The sequence below is a fragment of the Ranitomeya imitator genome, chromosome 4 (assembly GCF_032444005.1).
Source record: "Ranitomeya imitator isolate aRanImi1 chromosome 4, aRanImi1.pri, whole genome shotgun sequence".
In the NCBI taxonomy this organism is placed as follows: domain Eukaryota; kingdom Metazoa; phylum Chordata; class Amphibia; order Anura; family Dendrobatidae; genus Ranitomeya; species Ranitomeya imitator.
In genome coordinates this window covers 235,777,506-235,797,878 of record NC_091285.1, presented here as the reverse complement: position 1 = coordinate 235,797,878, position 20,373 = coordinate 235,777,506, and the positions used below count along the sequence as shown (strand labels likewise).

The 20,373-nt window shown below is 44.9% G+C and overlaps 1 protein-coding gene across 3 annotated transcripts in view; it reads right to left on the bottom strand.

The window, feature by feature from the left end:
• MON2 (MON2 homolog, regulator of endosome-to-Golgi trafficking) overlaps positions 1-20,373 on the bottom strand; it is a 225,482-nt gene that overhangs the window by 67,948 nt on the left and 137,161 nt on the right. For all 3 annotated transcript variants that reach the window (XM_069764436.1, XM_069764435.1, XM_069764437.1), the window contains 7 exons: positions 7,787-7,897; positions 7,222-7,397; positions 6,985-7,147; positions 5,289-5,582; positions 4,352-4,550; positions 1,271-1,899; positions 205-348 (listed from right to left, as the gene is read on the bottom strand). In XM_069764436.1, coding sequence (XP_069620537.1) covers positions 205-348; positions 1,271-1,899; positions 4,352-4,550; positions 5,289-5,582; positions 6,985-7,147; positions 7,222-7,397; positions 7,787-7,897 — 1,716 coding nt within the window. The remainder of the gene's footprint in view (positions 1-204; positions 349-1,270; positions 1,900-4,351; positions 4,551-5,288; positions 5,583-6,984; positions 7,148-7,221; positions 7,398-7,786; positions 7,898-20,373) is intronic.

Here is a 20,373-nt window from a genome sequence, read left to right as displayed (position 1 = left end):
AAGTTTATTTGTTTTCTATATAAACTGCGGCAGTAGACGATGGGTTGTACAAAACAGGAAAAGCAGTAAATGTTGTAATATGTGATGGCGACACTAATGGTTAAGAGGGCGGTGTAATGGAAAATACTCACTACTGCACAAGCAGGTAACAATGTCATTAGTATCAGACTGAAATCCACACAAGAGTGGCGCAATAATACACACCTGATTGTATTTGGCATTAGCAATGTGCTTTGTTTCTAGTTTGCCATACTGAGGAGGTTTACAAGAAAACTGTACAAATGCAGACAGCTGGTCAAAAATTGCTGGATACATTATCTGCATATTTTCCGGACCTACACAGATGGCCTAAAAGGAAGGAAAGACACAAATTAGGGACAATCTCTCTGATCACATAACACAGGCTCTTATACATGTGGGTGTATTCGGATTATGGAGATCGATTGTCTTTCATGTCTGCCGGGCTACTAACTGGATCTTGTCATGGGAATATTATGGATACATGGGTGAACTTTTTTATTTTTATTAGGACATTTTGTCACCAGGTTACTACATGCTCTTTAATAAATATAAATATATATATATATATATATATATATATGTAACTAATTACAGTTAACCATTATATTCTACTATGTATTAGGTAAACAATGTGATTAAGAAAAAGAACAACATTCTGTGAGAGGAAAAGTCTGACTGCGAAAATAGGAAATACGGTAAGTGTATGTGAGGACATGTTTTTTCATGGAAGGAATTGTGCTTTTGAATGACACCATTCATTTTGTCCTATGATCACAAATTGGCATTCACAAAAGTACAGTCATGACAGGCAAGGGAGTCTAAAGCAGTCCCCCCAGTCATAGCAACAGACTAGCAACTCGTGATCCCATCATTGGGGGAATGGGCAATTTGCACATAATATGCCCCGAGCAGTAAATGCCACAGTCAGAGGCATTTAACAGGTTAACAGCAAACAGCAACGGGTGTAGTTCCGCGTCACCCGATGCTGAATATCACAGCCATCATTTGATAGGAAAGACCCGCATCAAAGTCAAGGAGCCGGTATATGATGCAACTGTACGTAATAAGTTGATAAGGGGTAAAATAAGAACATAATATATTATATAGAGCATGTAATGTTTCTAATTAGGTGTTTAGTTTATTTAAGATTTGATTTTATACTTGTTTTAATGTTTGCTTTCAGCATTGGATGCCATGTAAGAAAGAAAAAGCCAAAAAATGTGAAAGTGAAAATGAGACGGACAGTCACCTTTTGTAGGACATCTAACGCTGTAAGCACAGATTCCTGCAGGCTTGTCAACACTGCTTCAGTATAAGAGGGGAGGATGAAAGGAGAGGCATCCGAGCTTATAGGCACTGACACAGCCCCATGTAATATAAGCCCAAGCTTTTGGAGGTCATCCATGTTAAAAGCAGTTTTGATGTGCTGATAAAGAGCTGGGAAAATCTGAATTAAAGCTGTGAGGAACGGCTGACTTGGGATAAAAGTCAGCTTGTCGCATGTAGTTGGAGGCTTTGTACTTTCTGAACCAATCCTATACCAGGTGTTCCAGGCGGCCCACCACAGAGCTGAGTCTTCGATCTCATCCATGGCGATGGGCTGCTCGGTGCTATTGTATCTGATAAGTCTCTCTCCAGCAGAGTCCGCTCTTATAAGTGGTCTACCTGGACCAGCAGCCGAGACCGGTCCAATGAGAGCAGGTACAGTAACTGAAATACCAGGCAGGGCCTCTGGCCTATCAATTTCTCTGGTTGGGCTAACAATCTGCAAAATTTCCTGTAAACTTTTGAGTGCGGCTAAAGAAACTTCATTGTTCTTGCTAAGAGCTGCAGACTGAATGTGATCCAGGAGAACATCCCAGGCCTTCGAAAAGTCACCTACATTAAAAACAATGGAGATTAATGTAACCAAAATGTAAATTCCATAAACACAGATACAAAGCATTTTACTTCAATTCTTTATAAAAGAGAATTTTTAAAAAATACAACATGAACAAATTACCAGTCTCACCAAAGTGAAATCAATCAATTTCTGCCAAGTTAAGGACATGCCATCCGCAACTCGGAAACCTCCCTTTCTCAAGCACAAATCTGACACCACACTGACAATGCCTCCTGCCCAGTACTTCCTGTTAGTAAAGCGCTGGGAGAGGAGGCACTAGTGTCACCACACTGAGAATGCCTCCCACCCACCACTTCCTGTTAGTAAAGCGCTGGGAGAGGAGGCACTAGTGTCACCACACTGAGAATGCCTACTGCCCACCACTTCCTGTTAGTAAAGCGCTGGGAGAGGAGGCTCTAGTGTCACCACACTGAGAATGCCTCCCGCCCACCACTTCCTGTTAGTAAAGCGCTGGGAGAGGAGGCACTAGTGTCACCACACTGAGAATGCCTACTGCCCAGTACTTCCTGTTAGTAAAGTGCTGGGAGAGGAGGCTCTAGTGTCACCACACTGAGAATGCCTCCCGCCCACCACTTCCTGTTAGTAAAGCGCTGGGAGAGGAGGCACTAGTGTCACCACACTGACAATGCCTCCCGCCCAGTACTTCCTGTTAGTAAAGTGCTGGGAGAGGAGGCTCTAGTGTCACCACACTGAGAATGCCTACTGCCCCGTACTTCCTGTTAGTAAAGCGCTGGGAGAGGAGGTACTAGTGTCACCACATTGAGAATGCCTACTGCCCAGCTCTTCCTGTTAGTAAAGCGCTGGGAGAGGAGGCACTAGTGTCACCACACTGAGAATGCCTCCTGCCCAGCACTTCCTGTTAGTAAAGTGCTGGGAGAGGAGGCACTAGTGTCACCACACTGACAATGCTTCCTGCCCAGTACTTCCTGTTAGTAAAGTGCTGGGAGAGGAGGCTCTAGTGTCACCACACTGACAATGCCTCCCGCCCACCACTTCCTGTAAGTAAAGCGCTGGGAGAGGAGGCACTAGTGTCACCACACTGAGAATGCCTCCCACCCACCACTTCCTGTTAGTAAAGCGCTGGGAGAGGAGGTACTAGTGTCACCACACTGAGAATGTCTACTGCCCAGCACTTCCTGTTAGTAAAGCGCTGGGAGAGGAGGCACTAGTGTCACCACACTGAGAATGCCTCCTGCCCAGCACTTCCTGTTAGTAAAGTGCTGGGAGAGGAGGCACTAGTGTCACCACACTGACAATGCTTCCTGCCCAGTATTTCCTGTTAGTAAAGCGCGGGGAGAGGAGGCACTAGTGTCACCACACTGACAATGCCACCTGCCCAGTACTTCTTGTTAGTAAAGCTCTGGGAGAGGAGGCTCTCGTGTCACCACACTGACAATGACTCCCGCCCACCACTTCCTGTTAGTAAAGCGCTGGGAGAGGAGGCTCTAGTGTCACCACACTGACAATGCCTCCCGCCCACCACTTCCTGTTAGTAAAGCACTGGGAGAGGAGGCTCTCGTGTCACCACACTGACAATGCCTCCTGCCCAGCACTTCCTGTTAGTAAAGCTCTGGGTGAGGAGGCTTTCGTGTCACCACACTGAGAATGCCTCCCACCCACCACTTCCTGTTAGTAAAGCGCTGGGAGAGGAGGCCCTCGTGTCACCACAATGACAATGCCTCCTGCCCAGCACTTCCTGTTAGTAAAGCTCTGGGTGAGGAGGCTTTCGTGTCACCACACTGAGAATGCCTCCCACCCACCACTTCCTGTTAGTAAAGCCCTGGGAGAGGAGGCCCTCACACCACCACACTGACAATGCCTCATGCCCACCACTTCCTGTTAGTAAAGGGCTGGGAGAGGAGGCTCTCATGTCACCACACTGAGAATGCCTACTGCCCAGCACTTCCTGTTAGTAAAGCACTGGGAGAGGAGGCTCTTGCATCACCACACTGACAATGCCTCCCACCCACAACTTCCTGTTAGTAAAGCCCTGGGAGAGGAGGCTCTCATGTCACCACACTGAGAATGCCTACTGCCCAGCACTTCCTGTTAGTAAAGCACTGGGAGAGGAGGCTCTTGCATCACCACACTGACAATGCCTGCCTCCCACCCAGCCCTTCCTGTTAGTAAAGCGGTGGGAGAGGAGGCCCTCGTGTCACGACACTGACAATGCCTCCCGCCCACCACTTCCTGTTAGTAAAGCCCTGGCAGTGGTGCTAGTCCCTGCCAGCTTGCTCCCAACCAATATTTAATTCCTACACAATGACAAAACAAAGAAAATTAAATTTTAAAATCCTCATTTAAATCATGCCAGATTCTCCAAAGGCAGGCATTCTTTGTAACCTGACTCAGTATTAGCTAATTGGTGACGACACCTAACAAGAGATTTCCCCCTCTATTAACTCAAAATGGCCAGTGTGATCTCACCTAATGGCTGTAAGAGGTATCGTCTTGTGTTGAATATTCGGGCTACACCCGCTAGGGTTAATACCCAGGTTTCAGCCCATTGTTTCTCTGCTGTGTCCCTGGAGTGGTGTATGAGGATGTTCCCACCTCCTGATTCAATCTTCTCTTTATCAGCAGTGGTAGAAGACTCACGAACTTGATCTAAAAGGTGGAACAGAACCTACAGCAGAGAAAAGAGTGTTTTTAACTCGTTATGAAGGCACAATGGTATAATCCACACTACAAGAAATAAAATAACGTATGCAATGTAATACATTCTCTAAATATTCGCCATTTTCGGCTAGCAATCTCTATAATTTTACGGAGTTGGAGGCTGATGGGAAACCCCTGCCACTGCTCAAGGTGTGCATTAGCAACGAGCACCTATGGCACTAAGAATCAAACTATCAGCAGAAAAACTGCCAACACACATACGGACAGGACCAAAAAAAAAACCTTGGCGAAGCACTTCCAAATCAATAAGTTAGAAGGGGTTTGTGGATAGTCTCCGTGCTGCCGACAGGATTTAAAACCTATATCCTAGTGTAGTAAAAGGATTGGTTTACTTCGACGCGTTTCAAAGCACAAGTCTACTTCTTCGGGAAACCTACATGGTTTTCCTGAAGAAGTAGACTTGTACTTTGAAACACGTTGAAATAAACCAATCCTTTTACTACACTAGGATATCGGTTTTAAATTCTTTCGGCAACGCGGAGACTATCCACAAACCCCTTCTAACCTATTGATGTCTGATGGTCACTGGTTGACCCGTGGATCTGCTGCAGCCGATTTTGCACTATATACTGTTGTTTCGGATTAAACAGGCGAGTTTAATCTGAGCGTAAAGCTCACTATATTGCTCGGATAAGACCCTATTTTGCGCTGATCTCTCCTAGTTTTATTCGGATATTTTACGTACCTTCCAAATGACAGTGTGCCATGTTTGATGCTGCAGTAGAGTTCCATGAGCACCGACTGTAGAGAATAACGTCTGGCCAGCACTCTTTCGGACAGCAGGGCGCGTGTCAACACAAAGTTCTCCCAATTTGGCATAAAGACACAGCCATAGGCAATCGAATGGGGGAGCAGGGTGGAAGGGACGATTTAAAGCTACTCCTTTCTCTTTTGCTTGCATCTGAAGCAATTCTTCCTCTCGGTTTAGTTCCTTTTCTATAGTTTCTCCTCGTTGAAAGAAGTAATCAGAGATATTCCACTGAAAACCAGAATCATAGCATGAAGTTAACACTGTACACTAAGAGGGCACATGTTTTTCACAGACAAATATACATATATTTTTTACAATCTCGAGCCCCGTGTAAAAAGTTCACATCAGTGGGTGTTCACGAGTTGTGTCCATTGCTGTAGAGAATGGGTGGATGCAGATTGGCCATAAGGTGTAATACTGCTACGTCATCCCGTCTCCGAAGGTAAGTTGATAAGAGAAGACATAAACAGCCCCTTTATCCTATTACGGGAGTAATAGCTCAATGTCAAAAGTTCTTTAACCCCTCCATGAACCCCTTGTTAACAGGCAATTTTTCAGTTTTTGAGCTTCTGTTTTTTTCTCTTCCTCCACAAGCAATAACTTATCTATTTCTCCATCTATACAGCAGTATGAGGGCTTTGGTTATTTGTTGTTTTTTTTTTTGTAGGATGAGTTTTAGTTTTGAATGACCCCATTCATTTTACCATATAATGTACTGGAAAGCAAGAAAAATACTCCAAGTGTGGTGAAATGTTCCCTTAGTACATACTGTGTTTTAATCAACTTTCATTGCCATTTTTGGCGTTTTTGTGGCAATTGAAAACCATCCATTGTGAGGTTTTGAGTTTTTCGACTTTACAGCATCAATGGGAGGGGTGTTGGGGTGAAATAATGTCTGGGCCAGACCATGGTGCTTAAATGCCGCGGTCAGTGATTGACGGCGGTATTGGAAAGCTTACCTGCAGCAATTGGCAGGTACGCGACGGCACGTGAAGTCTTCAAGGGATTATTGGGACAAAACATCTAGACATTACCTATGCAAGGATAAGTGATAACTTGTTGATTGGTGGGGTCCAACCACGAAGACCCGCACTGATCATCAGAACGTGGAACTTTTATCCATGAAGATTGGAGCAATAATGCACATGCGCAACCGCCGATCCATTCATTCCCACTGGAGAATGTAGAGGTAAGGCATCCGACCTGCTGTGCCTTCTTGTAATGGAGCTACAAACTCCACGGCCTGCCAAATGCCACAGGCCCCAGTGGTGGGGCACCCACCGATTGGCTAGTTATCACCTATCCCGTGAATAGATGATTATCTGTTTCAACTGGACAATCCCAGTAATCCTTTGCACTCCTTCATATCCCTGGAAAAAGAAGTGTGACTCACAAGTTCCACAGTACGAATGCTTTACTTAAAAGTTTCACCCCTTGTGTATAAAAGTGAGGTGTAACCTAGTAGTGTTCAGTACTATGTGCCGTAAGCATCGAAAAGCCATGCTAGGCGTTATGGGTGCACGCATAATCGTACAAGGCATACCATGGAGAATCACACCAGTGTTAATAAACCCCCCAAACTAAGTAAATGTTTGGAGGCCACCAACAACAATCATCCGGGCAAACTTACCAGCAAGCCAATAGATGTTAAACTAATATTCAACTCTTGATTCTGAAGTCCGAAGCTTCCAGCCACCTCTACAACTATTTGCAGGCACGTGCAAGGCATTGTGGGAAGGAAGTCCGTCACAACCAACTGAAGGCACTGGAAAGCAGTCCGGATTAAAGACTCCCTAAAAGGAAAAGGGTTGTATAAGAAAAAGGTGGTGGGATATGGAAAATGCAGGATAGTCCTCTGTATGCTCACCCCTGATCATTTCTTATTGCTCCAATGACTCCTAAAACCAGCGGCCATCCAGGTCCGAGACTGTCTCCTTGGTTCTGCAAAATCTGTAATACACATTCTAACTGCTTGTGGCGAATATCATGGTGATTTATAGAAGACAGCTCCTTCAAGGGGTTCAAGAGAAGCAACTGGAGCCTCTAAGGGAGAAAACAAGGCTTCAATAACACAGAGTGGACCTGTCACCAGTTTTCACCGTACCGACTATTAAATATGTTTTAAACTAGATGAGGCTGGCATACTTACTTTGAAAATTTATGTCAGAGTGGCTGTCCAATCATTTTTTTAAGTTTTCATTCCCGATAATAAAATTAGCATTTTGAATCCAGATCTATCTGAACTCATTAAGTTCCCTTTTTGGTGTCAAGGCTATACTGATATTCTTATGTAGATTTTCACAATAAGTAAAGTAGCCTCATCAGGCCTGAGAAATCTCTTTTATAATGTATGCTGTTTATATTGTAAAATAAGGTTTAAATATATATTACTTACTATACAAAAAAAAACAGATCAGACAGCAGATACATACCTGGTTTTGGAAGAGTTCAGGCTCATGCTTAAAAGCCAGCCCTGATTTTATTAGAGAGGTTAATGCTTCGGCTCCCCATTCTCTCATTCGCGAGTTTGGATGCTGGCAAACCTGTGAAAGACATAAAATTAAAAAATGTTTTATCAACTGGAGAAAAAAAAAATGCATTCACTCGAATACCCCTAAAAGTCAGCCCCTGGTCCTGCAGAATATTACACATTACCATGTTCTGTTCTGAAGCTTCTGGACGGCAACAGGTAATGTTCATCTTGTCAAATTGTTGCAATCATCAACTAAAATGGTGCGTACACAAGCATGCATCATTGAATTGTACATTTCTTCAGCATGCCATAAAATGGAGGGTCTTGACCCTGACCCCTGTGGTAGAGGACATGGCCAAGGGTCTGTGCACCAATTTGGTCTTAATTTTTACAGAAGTAAACACTAGGACATTTAAGCAACCCATATAAAAAAACATGCATGCAGCTTTTGCCACTAGCTGATATTACCATTCTTGTGTGTGAAGCCTACACTACCTCTATGGCTTCTGCACTGCCTGTGCACATCCCCAGTCACTAACAGCTTGCTGAGGATCACAGGCCATGCCCCAGATGACATCATTCAGTACACACAGATGTGAGTGGTGCTTAGCAGCAGGCTACATGATCTGTTCAAAGCACAGAGAGGAAATCTCTGTACTCTGTGCTTGAAAGTATTGTACCAGGAGGCAAAAAGCTTCACCAGACATCTGTGATAGGAATAGGGAGAGCAGCATCTCAAGATTAATTGGAACATATGCCAATTAGGCAGACCATATCTTCCGCACCCTTTATATATATAAAAAATAAAAAAACACACTAGGGGATTTTATTGACGAACGCTGACCTACAAGGTTCACCTACTTCTGCTGTCACTTATAGGAGGGAGCGATCTATCAAGGACACAGCCATTACCAAAAAACAGTCAATTCGGGTAAGTGCTTAGAGAGAAGGGAATGCAATTTCTTGAGAAGCGTGGACTGCTGCATTTGTGAGTGAGCAAACCCTTGCAAGACGTTCCGCAGCTCCTCTTCTGGTAAAACATTTTCCAATTGTAAGACATCTGGGGTAATATATGAGGCTACCTGTACCTGCCCCATGGCTTACATTGGAAAAACCACTAGAGAGCCTAGAAGGCGGGTGGGGTAGCATTTGGGCGACATGCACCACGGTCAGGATATGGATATTGCACGTCATATTAACTCTGTCCACATAGAAAGAATATGGATTTTTTTTTCTGTACTATCAAAGTGGTAAAAGCAAAACCTAGAAGGGATCATTTTGATAGACAAGTTTTAGGCTGTGTGCACACGTTGCGGTTTTTTCGCGGGTTTTCCCGATAAAAACGCTATAAAACAGCAAAAAAAACGCATACAATAAGCATCCCATCATTTAGAATGAATTCTGCATGTTTTGTGCACATGATGCGTTTTTTTCCGCGAAAAAAACCGCATTGCGGTAAAAACCGCAGCATGTTCAGTAATTTTCCGTTTTTTTTTTGCGGATTTCCCACTCCAAAATGCATTGGGAAGTGTCCGGAAAAAAACGCGGAAAAAACGCGTCAAAACCGCGGCAAAAACGCGTCAAAACCACTGCAAAAACGCATGCGGTTTTCTTGCAGAAAATGTCCGGAATTTTCAGGAATTTTCTGCGAGAAATCCTGAACGTGTGCACATAGCCTTACAGAGAGCTGATGAGTGGATTTTTAGGATGAATTAAGTGGTTCCGGAAGGATTTAATGAGTTACTATCCTAAGCCTGTTGTCTGTAGGGATTTTGATAGTTTTCCTCCATTTCAGCCATTTATGACTGGAGCAAATTAGTTTAGACTCCATGCTTGCCACGTTGGTTCCCTGGTTTTGTATGGGACCAGTAATTCTGTCCTCCCCCCACTAATTTGTGAATTTTTATCCCTTTATTTTCTGTATACAGATTATTTTTCCTTATTCTAGTATTGTCTAGACAGGAGAATCTATAAGAGATGGGGCACAATTACGGTACATGTATCTGAGCTCGGACACGCGCACTTGTGATCTGCGCTCCAACATGAGACGCAGCCAGCGATCTCACTCTTATGGCAGCAACGGGGACCAGATGATGTAGGACATACGACATCTGGGACACACTATGTCGGACATCTCATCTGTTCCTCTATTAAGAATTCAGCCTCCTGATGAAGCTTCATGGGGAAACACGTCGAGGCATGACAGTAAACATTGAGTAACCATGATTTATCTAGTTCTTTTTGACTGAGGAGTATTTACATTGTATTTTGAGCCTTGATGTATCCACTATTCACCTATATGTTTCCAATTGTTGGACTTTCATGACTGGATCCATACCAGGGTTATTTGTAACGCAGGGGATTTTTGGGGCGATTTAGAGACAGCCATTGTTGAGCGGGGGCGCCATTTCTCGTTTATCTTTTAGGGTGCCAACCTCAGCGGTATGGTAGTATCAATACATAGGATATCATTGTAGGAATATTCAGAAGTTGTGGGGAAATAGCGGAGAGGGGGGGTAAAGTTGCCTGCTGATATATAGTAATATTTTTGGGGGTCACCACAATACCACAAAAAAAGAAGCAATCAAAAAAGTGTAGTTACTCCCCGATAACGGTGTTTCTCAGAGCCCATGACAGCACTACCAGAGAGAGGGGGTCCGCCCTTCAGGGACAGGAAACCTACAGGATAAAAGGCCGGTACCTTTCCCCTGCATCAGTTTTGTTTACAGAACATCGGAGGTCCTCCAGGTTAGCCACAACAACATAAAAAATATGCAATTTAATCATAATGCTTAACAAGTGAACACCGTGTCTATATGGAAAACCATTTCACACAAATAATGTGCTCACCGCACACGTGATGAGGGGGGGATTAAACAGGTGCTGTCATGGGCTCTGAGAAACACCGTTATCGGTGAGTAACTACACTTTTCTCAGTCGCCCATGACAGCATTACCAGAGAGAATTACAGAGATCATTGCTTAGGGAGGGACCACAGCCTGCAGAACCCTTCTCCCGAAGGTTAGGTCAGACGAAGAGGCTAGGTCTAAGCGGTAGTGTCTAAAGAAGGTTGAAGGTGATGACCAGGTGGCCGCCTTACAAATTTGATCTAATGGTACCTCTGACCTTTCGGCCCAGGAGGTCGCCATAGCCCTTGTAGAGTGTGCCTTCAGTCCTTGCGGAACGGCGTTCCCGGAGGATGAGTACGCCAAGGCTATTGCGTCTGTGACCCATCGAGCTATAGTGCCCTTAGAAGCTTTGAGTCCTTTCCTAGGCCCCTGGAAGCAGCTAAAAAGAGACCCTTCCTTCCTATACTGCTAGGTGATTTTAATGTATTGGACCAGGCACCTTTTAACGTCTAGTGTATGGAATTTCTCTTCCTTCTTATTTTTAGGGTTTTGACAGAAGGAAGGAAGGAAGGATTATTTCCTGAGATCTATGGAATATTGACGCAACTTTTGGTAGATAGGCAGGGTCTGTTTTTAGTATAACCTTATCATCCAGAATTTGTGTAAATGGAGGGTTTGCAGACACGGCATGGAGGTCACGGCTATTAGGAGGGCCGTTTTAAGAGAAAGAATCCTAAGGGGTACCGATTCTAAAGGCTCAAACGGGGATTCTGTTAGGGCTGACAGGACTAAGTTCAGATCCCAGGTTGGTAATCTACTTATAGTTACAGGTTTAGACCTTGCGGCTGCTCTGATAAACCGCATAACCCAAGGATTGGCCGCTATGTTTTCACAGTATAACGCTCCTAGAGCTGCTATCTGTACCTTTAACCCCTTCCCGACCCATGACGCCACGTAGGCGTCATGAAAGTCGGTGCCAATCCGACCCATGACGCCTATGTGGCGTCATGGAAAGATCGCGTCCCTGCAGATCGGGTGAAAGGGTTAACTCCCATTTCACTTGATCTGCAGGGACAGGGGGAGTGGTAGTTTAGCCCAGGGGGGGTGGCTTCACCCCCTCGTGGCTACGATCGCTCTGATTGGCTGTTGAAAGTGAAACTGCCAATCAGAGCGATTTGTAATATTTCACCTATTATAACTGGTGAAATATTACAATCCAGCCATGGCCGATGCTGAAATATCATCGGCCATGGCTGGAAATACTAATGTGTCCCCACCCCACCCCACCGATCGCCCCCCCAGCCCCCCGATCTGGCCGGTACACTGCTCCGGCTCCCCTCCGTCCAGTGCTCCGCTCCCCCCCCCCCGTGCTCTTGTCCGCTCCCCCCGTGCTCCAATCACCCCCCCGTGCTCCAATCACCCCCCCTGCACTCCGATCCACCCCCCCGTGCTCCGTTCCAGCCCCCCGTGCTCCGTTCCACGCGCCCCGTGCTCCGTTCCACGCCCCCCGTGCTCCGTTCCACCCCCCCCCCCCCGTGGTCGCCCCCCACCCCATCATACTTACCGATCCAGCCGGGGTCCCGTCCGTCTTCTCCCTGGGCGCCGCCATCTTCCAAAATGGCGCAGTGCGCCCGCCGAATCTGCCGGCCGGCAGATTCGTTCCAAAGTTCATTTTGATCACTGAGATAGATTATATCTCAGTGATCAAAATAAAAAAAATAATAAATGACCCCCCTCCCTTTGTCACCCCCATAGGTAGGGACAATAAAAAAAATAAAGAAATTTTTTTTTTTCCACTAATGTTATAATAGGGTTAGGGTTAAGGGTAGGGTTAGGGTTAGGGGTAGGGTTAGGGCTAGGGTTAGGGCTAGGGTTAGGGCTAGGGTTAGGGCTTCGGTAAGTGCACACGTATTCTGGTTCTCTGCGGATTTTTCCGCTGCGGATTTGATAAATCCGCAGTGCTAAACCGCTGCGGATTTATGGCGGATTTACCGCGTTTTTTTCTGCGCATTTCACTGCGGTTTTACAACTGCGATTTTCTATTGGAGCAGTTGTAAAACCGCTGCGGAATCCGCACAAAGAAGTGACATGCTACGGAATGTAAACCGCTGCGTTTCCGTGCAGTTTTTCCGCAGCATGTGTACAGCGATGTTTGTTTCCCGTAGGTTTACATTGAACTGTAAACTCATGGGAAACTGCTGCGGATCCGCAGCGTGTGCACATACCTTTAGAATTAGGCCATGTGCACACGGTGCGGATTTGGCTGCGGATCCGCAGCGGATTGGCCGCTGCGGATTCGCAGCAGTGTTCCATCAGGTTTACAGTACCATGTAAACATATGAAAAACCAAATCCGCTGTGCCCATGGTGCGGAAAATACCGCGCGGAAACGCTGCGTTGTATTTTCCGCAGCATGTCAATTCTTTGTGCGGATTCCGCAGCGTTTTACACCTGTTCCTCAATAGGAATCCGCAGGTGAAATCCGCACAAAAAACACTGGAAATCCGCGGAAAATCCGCAGGTAAAACGCAGTGCCTTTTACCCGTGGATTTTTCAAAAATGGTGCGGAAATATCTCGCACGAATCCGCAACGTGGGCACATAGCCTTAGGGTTAGGGTTGGAATTAGGGTTGTGGTTAGGGTTGTGATTAGGGTTATGGCTACAGTTGGGATTAGGGTTAGGGGTGTGGGGGGGTTAGTGTTGAAGTTAGAATTGAGGGGTTACCACTGTTTAGGCACATCAGGGGTCTCCAAACGCAACATGGCGCCACCATTGATTCCAGCCAATCTCGTATTCAAAAAGTCAAATGGTGCTCCCTCACTTCCGAGCCCTGACGTGTGCCGAAACAGTGGTTTACCCCCACATATGGGGTACCAGCATACTCAGGACAAACTGCGCAACAATTATTGGGGTCCAATTTCTCCTGTTACCCTTGTGAATCTAAAAAAATGCTTGCTAAAACATAATTTTTGAGGAAAGAAAAATGATTTTTTATTTTCACGGCTCTGCGTTGTAAACGTCTGTGAAGCACTTGGGGGTTCAAAGTGCTCACCACATATCTAGATAAGTTCCTTGGGGGGCCTAGTTTCTAAAATGGGGTCACTTGTGGGGGTTTCTACTGTTTAGGCACACCAGGAGCTCTGCAAACGCAACGTGACACCCGCAGACCATTCCATCAAAGTCTGCATTTCAAAAGTCACTACTTCCCTTCTGAGCCCCGGCATGTGCCCAAACAGTAGTTTACCCCCACATATGGGGTATCACCGTACTCAGGAGAAACTGGACAACAAATATTGGGGTCAAATTTCTCCTGTTACCCTTGGGAAAATAAAAAATTGCAGGCTAAAAGATCATTTTTGAGAAAATAATTTTTTTTTTTTTATTTTCATGGCTCTGCGTTATAAACTTCTGTGAAGCACTTGGGGGTTCAAAGTCCTCACCCCACATCTAGATTAGTTCCTTTGGGGGTCTAGTTTCCAAAATGGTGTCATTTCTGGGGGATCTCCAATGTTTAGGCACATAGGGGCTCTCCAAACGTGACATGGTGTCCGCTAATGATTGGAGCTAATTTTCCATTTAAAAAGCCAAATGGCGTGCCATCCCTTCCGAGCCCTGCCGTGCGCCCAAACAGTGGTTTACCCCCACATATGGGGTATCAGCGTACTCAGGACAAACTGGACAACAATATTTGGGGTCCAATTTCTCCTATTATCCTTGGCAAAATAGGAAATTCCAGGCTAAAAAATAATTTTTGAGGAAAGAAAAATTATTTTTTATTTTCATGGCTCTGCGTTATAAACTTCTGTGAAGCACCTGGGGGTTTAAAGTGCTCAATATGCATCTAGATAAGTTCCTTGGGGGGTCTAGTTTCCAAAATGGGGTCACTTGTGGGGGAGCTCCAATGTTTAGGCACACAGGGGCTCTCCAAACGCGACATGGTGTCCGCTAACAATTGGAGCTAATTTTCCATTCAAAAAGTCAAATGGCGCGCCTTCCCTTCCGAGCCCTGCCGAGTGCCCAAACAGTGGTTTACCCCCACATATGAGGTATCGACGTACTCGGGAGAAATTGCCCAACAAATTTTATGATCCATTTTATCCTACTGCCCATGTGAAAATGAAAAAATTGAGGCGAAAAGAATTTTTTTGTGAAAAAAAAAGTACTTTTTCATTTTTACAGATCAATTTGTGAAGCACCTGAGGGTTTAAAGTGCTCACTACGCATCTAGATAAGTTCCTTGGGGGGTCTAGTTTCCAAAATGGGGTCACTTGTGGGGGAGCGCCAATGTTTAGGCACACAGGAGCTATCCAAACGCGACATGGTGTCCGCTAACTATGGAAATAATTTTTCATTCAAAAAGTCAAATGGCGCTCCTTCCCTTCCGAGCCTTACCATGTGCCCAAACAGTGGTTTACCCCCACATGTGAGGTATTGGTGTACTCAGGAGAAATTGCCCAACACATTTTAGGATCCATTTAATCCTGTTGCCCATGTGAAAATGAAAAAATTGAGGCTAAAAGAATTTTTGTGTGGAAAAAAAAGTACTTTTTCATTTTTACGGATCAATTTGTGAAGCACCTGGGGGTTCAAAGTGCTCACTATGCATCTAGATAAGTTCCTTGGGGCGTCTAGTTTCCAAAATGGGGTCACTTGTGGGGGAGCTCCAATTTTTTAGGCACACGGGGGCTCTCCAAACGTGACATGGTGTCCGCTAAAGAGTGGAGCCAATTTTTGATTCAAAAAGTCAAATGGCGCTCCTTCCCTTCCAAGCCCTGCCGTGCGCCCAAACAGTGGTTTACCCCCACATATGAGGTATCAGCGTACTCAGGACAAATTGGACAACAACTTACGTGGTTCATTTTCTCCTTTTACCATTGGGAATATAAAAAAATTGTTGCTAAAAGATAATTTTTGTGACTAAAAAGTTAAATGTTCATTTTTTCCTTCCATGTTGCTTCTGCTGCTGTGAAGCACCTGAAGGGTTAATAAACTTCTTGACTGTGGTTTTGAGTACCTTGAGGGGTGCAGTTTTTAGAATGGTGTCACTTTTGGGTATTTTCAGCCATATAGACCCCTCAAACTGACTTCAAATGTGAGGTGGTCCCTAAAAAAAATGGTTTTGTAAATTTCGTTGTAAAAATGACAAATCGCTGGTCAAATTTTAACCCTTATAACTTCCTAACAAAAAAAAAATTTGTTTCCAAAATTGTGCTGATGTAAAGTAAACATGTGGGTAATGTTTTTTATTAACTATTTTGTGTCACATATCTCTCTGGTTTAACAGAATAAAAATTCAAAATGTGAAAATTGCGAAATTTTCAAAATTTTCGCCAAATTTCCGTTTTTATCACAAATAAACGCAGAATTTATTGACCTAAATTTACCACTAACATGAAGCCCAATATGTCACGAAAAAACAATCTCAGAACCGCTAGGATCCGTTGAAGCGTTCCTGAGTTATTACCTCATAAAGGGACACTGGTCAGAATTGCAAAAAACGGCAAGGTCTTTAAGGTCAAAATAGGCTGGGTCATGAAGGGGTTAAGGTACTTACTGAAAGGCCTAAGTCTAAGCCCTTTTGTAGAAATTCTAGTATTTCAGACACTGGAACACCATCTTGTAACCTTACCCCGGAGGAGGACAAAAATTTTTTCCAGGTTTTGCCGTATATTTTTGTGGTCACAGGTTTTCTACTTTTCATTAGTGTGGATACTAGTTTGTCAGAAAACCCTCTTTCCCTCAATAGTGACCTCTCAAATGACACGCTGTCAGATGGAGATTCTCTGACTGAGGGTGGAACACCGGTCCCTGAGACAGGAGGTCCGGAAGAACCCAGGGATCGGTGATCGATAGCATCCTCAGCCATGAGAACCAGGCTCTCTTGGGCCAGAAGGGGGCTATTAAGATGAGTTTGGATTTGTCCTGCCTGATCTTCCTCAGAACTGCTGGGATGAGAATAGTAGGGGGAAATGCATACGCCAGGGTCTGTGTCCAGGGAATTGTGAATGCATCCACAGCCTGAGGGTTCCCCCTGGGATCTAGGGAACAGAAAGTTTCCACTTTCTTGTTGTGCATATTGGCAAAGAGGTCTATTACAGGGATTCCCCATAGATCTGTAATTTTGTTTGAATATGCCCTGATTTAGAGACCACTCCCCCTGCTTTAGTTGGGTACAACTCAGGAAGTACGCTTTCTGGTTTTCTACCCCCTTTATATGTAGGGCTGATATGGACAGGAAGTTTATTGTACCAGGCTAAAAATTTCGGAGGTGGTATCCATTAATGATTGAGACCTGGTTCCCCCCTGGTGGTTTAAGTAAGCTACTACTACTTTGTTGTCCGAGAATACTCGGACATAATGGCCTTGTAGTTGGTCTAGGAAATACAGTAGTGCATGATTTACGGCCCTCAGCTCTTTTTGATTTGAGGAAGATCTGAGCTCCTGACTTGTCCATATCCCTTGAGCGACTTTGTCGTCCAGGTGAGCCCCCCACCCTGTGGGACTTGCGTCTGTGGTGAATATCTGAGACACCTCTATCACCCAGGGAATCCCTTTTGATAAGTTGCTGGGATTTAACCACCAGACTAGGGAATGAATAGTGGGTAAACTTAGAGTCATTCGACTTTCTAACCGCCCTCCTAGTATTTTTTGGTTCCTTAAAATATCCCACTGGAGTGTCCTTGTGTGGAGCTGTGCCCACTGAACCGCTGGGAGACAGGCAGAGAGGGACCCCAGTAATGACATTGCCTTCCTTAGAGTCATGGTAGGGTTTGCACGCGCTTCTGACACTAGGTGGATTATGTTTTGTTTTTTCTTGTCTGGTAGGTGACACACCTGAGAACTTGAGTCCAGGGTGAGACCCAAGAATTCTTGAACCCTGGTTGGTTCCAGTCTTGATTTTTGGAGGTTCACCAGCCAGCCCAATTTCCTTAAAGTGTCTATCACTCTGTCGCATTGTTGACGGCAGAGTTCGGCCGAGTTGCTCACAATCAGAAAGTCGTCTAGATATGGAATAATCAAGACATCTTCCTCTCTCAGATGTGCCATCATCTCCGCTATCAACTTCGTGAAGATGTGGGGAGCAATTGATATGCCAAAGGGAAGAGCCCTGTATTGGTATTCCCTGGTCTGTCCTTTTATGACTACTGCCAGTCTGAGGAATTTCTGAGAGGTCTTGTGGATGGGGACGTGCTAATACGCATCGCTGAGATCTAGAACTATCATAAAACAGTTGGGAAACAAATTTTTTATCGTTGACTTTATTGACTCCATTTTGAATCTGTAGTTTTTTACATAAGTATTCAACTTCCGTAAGTTTATTATAGTCCGGAAGGTTCCGTCCAGTTTGGGAACCAGGAACAATGGAGAGTAGAAACCCTTCCCTCTCTCCAGAGGGGGGACTTCTTGGATAACAGCTTTCTCGCATAAGGGGCAGGTTCTATTTTTCATCTTCCCCGTTCTCTTCCTTGCCTAAGATAAGGGAGAAGGGGAACCCCAATTACAAAAAATGAGCTTTCACGAAGATCACTCACCAATCTGACGCAGCCACAGGTACCGGTTCTGGAGGAGGGGTAGGATCCTGAAGAGTATGATCCGTAGCCGGCCGCAGGTTTACCACACTGGAACTACGTTGTGTGGAGTGGCTACTGGATCGAGAACTCCGGTTGCCTGCAGAAGTTCTCTTCCCCTGGGCATCTGGCTTCTGCCGCTGACGATGGCGCTGCTGCTGCTGCGGCGGCGGCTGGAGCTGCTGATCGCTGTCCTCCATGGCTCCTTGGAACAGCATACAGCAAGGGTATTCCTAAGCGCACCTTCTTTTAAAGGATGGCGCTTATCCCCCTCCCCCCGTGGCTGCGTTGTTTAGAGGAAGCGCTTTTTTTTTTTTTCCTTTCTCCTTCCCCAGCCACTGCGCATGCGCACGCAGCCAGTGACCCGGAAATGAAGGATTCCGGTTCCGGGGCAGCGCCATCTTGGTGCAGTCATTCACCTCACTGCCCCCGAACCGGAAGTTCCTCCACTACTTCCGGTGCGGCGCCATCTTGGAATCCTGGCGTCCTGCGGCAGTGTGCTGGAGCGCTCCAACTCCTATCCAGAGTGGCGGTGGCGCTTCCCCCCGCTCACGCTTCCAGACCCCTCGGTCAAAGCCGTGGCAGCTTCGGATACCGGACCAGCCGTGGCAGGGGCCTCCCCGCTGCCAGAACCCGGACTGGCCGGCTCCGGATCTTCGCCAGGTTAGTCCTTACGCTCCAGTCGGTCATGACAGGTACCGTCCGAGAAGGTTCCCCGTCAGGGACAGGAAACCAAACTGATGCAGGGGAGAGGTACCGCCCTTTTATCCTGTAGGTTTCCTGTCCCTGAAGGGCGGATCCCCTCTCTCTGGTAGTGCTGTCATGGGCGACTGAGAAAGTAATATTTATCCCAAAATGATATCAATAAAAACCATTGTCTTGCCTCGCAATAAATAAGCCCTCACACAGCTCTATTGAACGAGTCTTGGAAAATGGTGACACAAACAAAAAAAAAAAAAGTTTGTTACATTTTATTTTTTTTTCACAATTAAAAAAAAAAAAAAAAAAAAAAAAAAAAAACCTGATTAAGTTTGGTATCACCATAATCATACCGATGAGAAGAAATTATGGTAAAATTATTTTGTGTGCAAGGTAAAAACAATCCACCCCCCCCCCCCCCCAAAAAAAAAGTAAAAATTATGTTTTTTTTCCACTACACTTGGATTTTTTTTTTCAGTATACTATGTGGTAATATGAATGGTGTCATTCAAATGTATAACTCGTCCCACAAAAAAGAAGCCCCCGTACATCTATGTGGATACAAAAAAGAATGGGTCTTGGAAGAAGAGAAAAAAAGACAAAAAAGGCAATTTCAGGAAGGGGTTAATTGATACACAAAATTTAGAAACTTCTAAGCATCCTTCAGTCTGTGAATCACATATAGTAAGATTATCCAGAAAATAGAAAATACTCCAAAGTGTATTACAAAAAGCCTAAAATGCAATGTTGCGTTCTGTCAAAGTTTCTTACATAAATGTCTATGGTTGTTAATATCATTAAAGTGAATCTGTCAGCAGGTTTTTGCCATGTAATCCGAGAGCAGTGTATTTTAGGAACAGAGACTGTGATTAGAGCGATGTGTCACTTACTGGGCTGTATTTTGCTGCTTCAAAACAATCAGTGTTTTATCAGCAGGAGAATAGCAGTACAGTCCAACCACTGATTACCAACTCTCTCACACTATACAATGCACACAAAGATGTGGTATGGGCAGAGTTATACACAGCTTAATAACTGAGCTCTGCTACATCTGCAGCAGTATTACAGTATTATTATTCATTTTGAGTGCACCATGGACTCCATGGGAGAATAGGTTACATACAAAACACAAATATAAAATATGGTGAACAAACTAACATACTGGTACCGAAAGGAGAGGGCTTATATTCTTTTTTTTTTTTAATTTAAATAGATTTTTATTAACAATATAAAAAAAGGAGAACAACAGAATGCCATTTACATTGCATTATATCAGATACACATTTTCTTACTTTAATAAACCCCAACATTACCCCAACTACCCCCCTCCCCCATAAGACAGCTCAGTCTCAATCTCCACCCCACCGAGGCATTATCTGCCTCTTGTAATTTATCCTCTTCCAGGTCTTAGGAAACACGACGCCTATACT